Source organism: Nomascus leucogenys, chromosome 6 (genome assembly GCF_006542625.1).
Source record: "Nomascus leucogenys isolate Asia chromosome 6, Asia_NLE_v1, whole genome shotgun sequence".
Lineage (NCBI taxonomy): Eukaryota > Metazoa > Chordata > Mammalia > Primates > Hylobatidae > Nomascus > Nomascus leucogenys.
In genome coordinates, this window is record NC_044386.1 from 60,457,698 (window position 1) to 60,463,957 (window position 6,260).

The window sequence follows — 6,260 nt, forward strand, 5'->3', positions numbered from 1 at the left end:
GTCTGGCAAGAGGCCCAGGAAACGTAGGAGGCAGCTGCCCAGGGCTCCCTGCCACCTGCTGCCTCCTCCTTTTGTGTTGCCCTCACCAGGCTCCCAGAAGAACCTGGCTGGACTCCACACTCTTCCCATCAATGGCCAAGACACAAGGCCGCCAAGACATGAGCACACGGCCCAGGCATGGCACCCTCCCCAGCCACTACGGCTGCCCAGCTTGATCGGAGTTGACCCTGCCGGAGACACCCAGACCAATCCAGGACACCAGCCACAAGAACAGCAGCAAAACATACCACCCAGCCTGCCCCATACATCATCCCACGGCATCGTCCCCTCACAGTGAACTCGTGCCCAGAGGGCTGAAAGCTTTTTCCGAAGTGACTGGGCAATGAGGAGGAGGCTGGGTTGGACTCTCAAGGCACTTTTTTTTTTTAATTTCCTTTGTATTTTTTATAGAGATGGGGTCTCACTGTGTTGTCCAGGCTGGTCTCCAATTCCTGGGCTCAAGTGATTCTCCCACCTTGGCCTCCCAAAGTACTGGGATTACAGGCATGAGCCACCACACCCAGCCCTTGGCCTCCCAAATTACTGGAACTACAGGCATGAGCCACCACACCCAGCCCTTGGCCTCAAGCTCTTCTGCTGCTAAAGCCTGTCATTTTGGCTCTGCCCCATTCTGCAAGTCCAGGGGTTGAGTAGCACTAAGAGGCCACTCCTGAAGAGGAGCTCAGGCCCAGGCTGAGATCCTGGAGCTGTGATCTGTCCCCAAGGGCTAGACAAGAAGAACATATGGGGACAGGCAGGAGGTAAACTTGGGGCCCGCATTCCAGTGTGGGTGAACCGGGGCAGATGATGGTAATGGGGAAGGCACGGGCAACACCACACCCCCGGAGGCAACAGTGAGCACTCAGACTCTGAAAGTAAAAGGGACACCAGGTCCTCCAGGCTACAGGTCCCTGCCATCAGCCTTGCCTTAAAAGTTGTCATAACCCTACCCTAACCTACATGCTCCTTTAGCAGGACACCAGGGTTCTGGCCTAGCTGTTAGGAAGAGGCAGCCGCTGGCCCTGCAGCTGGAGGAAGAGCTGGTCTGAGCTCCAAGCCTGCCAGCCTTCTTGGGGCAGCTGGGCAGGATGAGACAGAGTCCAGGTTGGTGGCAAGGACACTGCTCACAGGGCTGCCAAGTAGAGCATGAGCTGAATTCTGCACAACTCAGGGGGCACTATTTGCATGCGTAAGGCATGAACTGTACCCATGAGAGTGATGTCACCTGCTAATTCTGCCTGCCCAGCTGCCCCTCCCTGGGAGAGAGGGAAGGAGAGGAAGAGGGAGCATTTTCCCCTCTTAGGAGCCTTCCAGGGCATCACCACCTCGCTTGCCCCAAACCCCCATCTGAGAAAGAACCACATTCCAGCACAGCACAGATAAAGAGATAGTTTTATGGATAACAGTATGGGACAGACTGGGAAGGTTGCCAGGGCCCGTAGTGATGAGCTTCCCAGGAATAGACCAACACACAGGCAGGAGTGGCCCAGACAGACAAGTAGATAGACAGACAGAGGGACAAGGAAACAACCAAGTGGGTAAGAGGCCCAGGCCAGGCTCAGCAGCTGTGTCCAGGCATCAGCTCCAGCTCTGCTCTGGGGAACTGGTGGAGGAGAAGGGCTGGCCAGGGCCTCAGTCCTTACAGGGCTCCTTCTCCTCATGCCCTACTATCCCTCATCCAGCCTGCTGGGATCCTTGGCAGGTGGAATTCCCAGGGCTATGGATGGCTGGGCTGCGTAAGCAGAGGATCGAGGCTTTTGGAGACTCCCTGGGGAGGTGGAGGCCTGGGTGGTGTGGGGCTAGCAGCAGCACTGGGGGGAATCTGATCAAGTTCCAGGATGGGGCCACTGCTCAGCAGGGCCCCCGTGTCCAGGGCAGGCCCTCCGCCTGCCCACCACACCAACATGGTGCAATAAATAAAGTTTCAAGTAGTAAGTCAGTGGCAAGCAGGAGAGCTGAAGGCTGGCAGACAGGCAGGGGCTGAGAAAGAGAAGCCTCCAGCCACCCACCATGTCTGCTCAGTGGGCTCAAGCGGTCGCAAGTCTGTCTTGTGCACCGGAGTGGATGTCTGGCACTGATGTCCACATGAGCACTCCCTGCAGGGGCTCAGCCCCTCACACCAGCGCCAGAGCCTGCTCGGTGGGGCAGAAGCAGGGCAACATGGTGCCCACAGCGTCCACGATGGCTGCCAGGTGCTCGTCCTGCGCCTGAGGCCCACAGAGCTGCATGAAGTCTGCCAGACGCAGCAAGTATTCAAGGTTATGGCCGGAGAAGCCCCGGCAGGCCAGGATCTGCGTGGCAATGGCCTCTTCAGGTGCAGGGCCCAGGTAACCAGGGTTCTGTGGGGTGGCCACATAGGCCAATGCCTTCAGTGGTTGGTCAGGAGCATCTTGGGGATAGAAGGTGACCTCCTTGGTATCGTAGCCACCAAGCACTGCCTCTCGCACATTCAGGTACTTCAGGGCCTCGCTTACCTGCTTCCCTTGCACTTGGTATGCCACGCCCCAAGTGCAGCCCTGGGAAGAAACAGGGACACCCGGGGTCAGTCATGACAGCTCCTTGCTGCTCCCTCTCCTATCCTAACATGCCACCCCCACCCAGGACTGTGCTCTATAAGGGAGGCTGTGGTCGGCTGATGAGCCACCTGGTGGCAGTACCTCAAGCCCTTGTTCTCTCTTTGTTAACAACAGTTGAAAGGCCAGGTGTGGTGGCTCATGCTTGTAATCCCAACACTTTGGGAGGCCAAGGCAGGTGGATCACTTCAGGTCAGGTGTTCGAGACCAGCCTGGCCAACAAGGTGAAACCCTGTCTCTACTAAAAATACAAAAATTAGCCAGGCATGGTGGCATATGCCTGTAATCCCAGCTACTCGGGAGGGTGAGGCAGTAGAATCGTTTGAACCCAGGAGGTGGAGGTTGCAGTGACTTTAGCCTGGGTGACAAGGGCAAGACTCCTTCTTAAAAAAAAAAAAAAAAAAAAAAAGAATAGTTGAGGCCAGGTGCAGTAGCTCACGCCTGTAATCCTAGCACTTTGGGAGGCTGAGGGCGGGCAGATCACTTGAGGTCAGGAGTTCCAGAACAGCCTGGCCAATATGGTGAAACGCTGTCTCTACTAAAAATACAAAAATTACACTTTGGGAGGCCGAGGCGGGCGGATCACGAGGTCAGGAGATCGAGACCACGGTGAAACCCCGTCTCTACTAAAAATACAAAAAATTAGCCGGGCGTGGTGGCGGGCGCCTGTAGTCCCAGCTACTTGGAGAGGCTGAGGCCGGAGAATGGCGGAACCCAGGAGGCGGAGCTTGCAGTGAGCCGAGATCGTGCCACTGCACTCCAGCCTGGGTGACAGAGCGAGACTCCGTCTCAAAAAATAAAAAATAAATAAAAAATAAAAAAAATACAAAAATTAGCTGAGTGTGGTGGCGCATGCCTGTAATCCCAGCTACTTGGGAGGCTGAAGTGGGAGAATCGCTTGAACCTGGAAAGCAGAGGTTGCAGTGAGCCAAGATTGCATCACTGCACTCCAGCCTGGGCAACAGAGCGAGACTCTGTCTCAAAAACAAACAAACAAAACAAAACAAAACAAAGCAACTACGACAAAACAGTTGAAAAAGTGGTCTAGTACCAGGGAGGACAGGATTCCTCCCCAAAGTGTGGTCCAGGATGTGGTGGCATCACCTGTAAGCTTGTTAGGAATGCTGTGTCTCAGGACTCACTGTCATGCTACTGAACTAAGATCTGCATCCTAACAAGATCCTCATGTGATTTGGTGAGAAGCACTGAACTAGAATACGTTTCTACTCTGCCAGAGAAGCATCAGACAGAGCTAGCCTACAGCCAAGAGCCTATGAGCTCTATCTGCCGGTCCCCCTTCACACTGGGCCAGGGTCCCCTTCCTGATTCAGGCACTTACCTCATGATCTTCAAGGAGCGTCACCACACGGCCAGGCTAGGGAGAGAAGAAAGATTTTGAAATAGACAAGTTAGAAATCAGCTCTGCCGTCAGCAAGGAAACCTTTATCAATCCCGCTGACCCGGGCCTCCAAGTGCCCCGCTCTGCATGCTGAGTCCTATTCATGCAGGGGAAGGTGGGGGAGCGATGCACAGATGTAGGAGAAACATCCAGAAACACTGACAGATGTCAGTGGTCCCAGCTGGTGATCAACCCAGGGATCCACAGGTTCACAGACTCCAGCCATCACAGTGATGCACTGGGCACATACATTTAAATATGCCACAAACCCCAGACACAGGTTTACACATTTCTTTCTATTGGCCCAGAGAGCCCCTGACATTCCAGGGCACTGGCGCCCAGTATCCCGCCCCCAACCCCCTCACTCCCCTGGGCACGGTTGGATGCTCACCATCTTGTCGCTGCCCCGATGGAAGGTATCTCCCTGCCAGAAACGGCGGCTGTAGCCGCGCACGAAGCCCACACGGCTGTCGCTGTAGGCGAAGTCGGGCCTCCACACCAGGGAGCCGTACCCGAAAATCCACAGTGCTTGAGAGTCGCCGTCGTTTCGGGGGAACTGAGCGGACGGCGTAGGGGACTGCGAGGCGGGCGGGGTGTTCGGGGCTGCAGACTCCTGCTTCATGGTGCCGGGCACAGGGATAGGCCCAGGCGGCCTCCGGGGCTGGTCTCCGGCGTGGGCACGGAAAGACCGACGGACGCACACACCTGGCCTGGCACCGCTCGGTCGCTCCAGCTGAGCGCCCCCCATGGAGGCGCCCTTTAAACCCTCTTGCCGGGAGACCACGCCCACCGCGGCCAGCTGCCGCGGTGATTGGGGTGGGGCAAATCCCCTTTTGGCCAATCAACTTCGGATTCTGCTTCTCACTTAACCGCGCCCCGGGCCCAGCGCGCCCGCTGATTGGTTCAGCTCCACCTCTGTGGCAAACCTGGCAGGAGTGATGCAACGGCAGGGGAGGTTTCTCCAGCGCCGGCATGCAGCAAGGGCGCCTCGGATTGCGTCAGGCGGCGGGCAGGGGGCACCCGCCGGGCACAGGGCGGGCGCCAGGCGTCTCCCCAGCCGCCCCCTCATGGCCTGGACCCCTTGGAGGTATGGCGAGCGAGTCCCAGGCGGTGTCTGCCCAGCCTTGCCGCTCGTGCACCTGGCCGAGTCCCTGCCAGCCTAGGCGGCACAGACTCAGTCCCAAGTCGAGTCCAGGGCACGTCCAGAAGGAGCGCTCTGGGTGTCGTAAACTTCCGTCTCTGGGGCCCCTCCTGAGATCATGCACTGCGGGAAAGCTGTCGGAGGCGCGGTCCGCATTCCGCTCAAGTGCCTAACGCCGTTGGCCAGTGTGAGCAAATGGAGAAACTGGGCCATGGGGGCTGCAGGGGGTTCTGCAGAGACTGCGGGGCTGAGTTAGGTAGTCCAGGCGCCCGGAGCTTGCAGGCCTCACATGAGGGCTACGCCCCGGACCAGGTGTGGGACCCCTCGAGCCCAGGTAGGCTCGGGGAAGAGCCTGTTAGAGCGCTTGGACCGACCGGCAGTCCCTTTGGCGGTGGTGGCTGCACCTGCGGAGAAAGGCTATAAAGATGCAAAACCCAGGCTAGTCTTGCCCCCAAGGCGATGGGTTTAGTTCTTCCTGGACGTAAGATTTTGCAGCAATGATTAATCCATAGGCACAAGGTTCCTGGAGCAGCGGGCAAGGAGGGCCCAGTGAGGCCCCCACAAGACTATGGCGAGCTAACTGGTCTTCTCCCTCGGCTTCTGGCCTCCCAGCTGAGTCCACAGGCCGCCTGGGGTTGACCCCCTACGCAGCAAGGGACTGCCCTCAGGGGATGTCGCTGACTGTAAAAGGGAAACAGAGGCAGCTGAAGGCCTTCTCTCCAAACTGGCCAGGAGATGGCTGGCAGGGGAAATGTGCAACATGGCTTCTCATTCGATTTTAATTCAATATTTAAAGTAAACGTGATCTGCACACTTCACATATTCATTCCGAAGGTGTCGCAGATATAAGTGGGAAAGTTGCACAACAGTGTGTATAGTGCAAAGCTATTTCTTTAAAAATAAAAAGTATTCGTGTAAGAAATAATCTGGAAGAATATACCTAAACAGCTAGCAGAGGCTGGCACCAGAGGAGGACTTTCAGTATCAAACTTAAAGAATAGTGAAAAAGTCTGGATTTTTACAAGGAGCATGAATTACTTTTCCAATCAGGAAAAAAAAAAAATACTGGCAAATGGTCCTTTCTGGTTATTCCTTTCTTTTTCGCTTT

At 56.3% G+C, this 6,260-nt stretch overlaps 1 protein-coding gene across 1 annotated transcript; it reads right to left on the bottom strand.

Moving 5' to 3' along the window:
- Positions 1-1,412: 1,412 nt before the first annotated feature.
- On the bottom strand, positions 1,413-5,676 carry CHAC1 (ChaC glutathione specific gamma-glutamylcyclotransferase 1). Its single transcript, XM_012507170.2, has 3 exons — positions 4,403-5,676; positions 3,952-3,987; positions 1,413-2,555 (listed from the first exon to the last, which is right to left on the bottom strand). The coding sequence occupies exons 1-3, from the start codon at positions 4,757-4,759 to the stop codon at positions 2,154-2,156; spliced, it is 795 nt and encodes a 264-aa protein (XP_012362624.1). The 5' UTR covers positions 4,760-5,676; the 3' UTR covers positions 1,413-2,153.
- Between the last annotated feature and the right edge of the window lie 584 nt (positions 5,677-6,260).

Coding starts and splice junctions, on each gene's coding strand:
- CHAC1 (XM_012507170.2), bottom strand. CDS start 4,759: ATGGGGGGCGCTCAGCTGGAGCGACCGAGCGGTGCCAGGCCAGGTGTG. Junction 3,988..4,402: donor ATCGGGGCAGCGACAAGATG/GTGAGCATCCAA, acceptor TTCTCTCCCTAG/CCTGGCCGTGTGGTGACGCT. Junction 2,556..3,951: donor CGCTCCTTGAAGATCATGAG/GTAAGTGCCTGA, acceptor GTTTCTTCCCAG/GGCTGCACTTGGGGCGTGGC.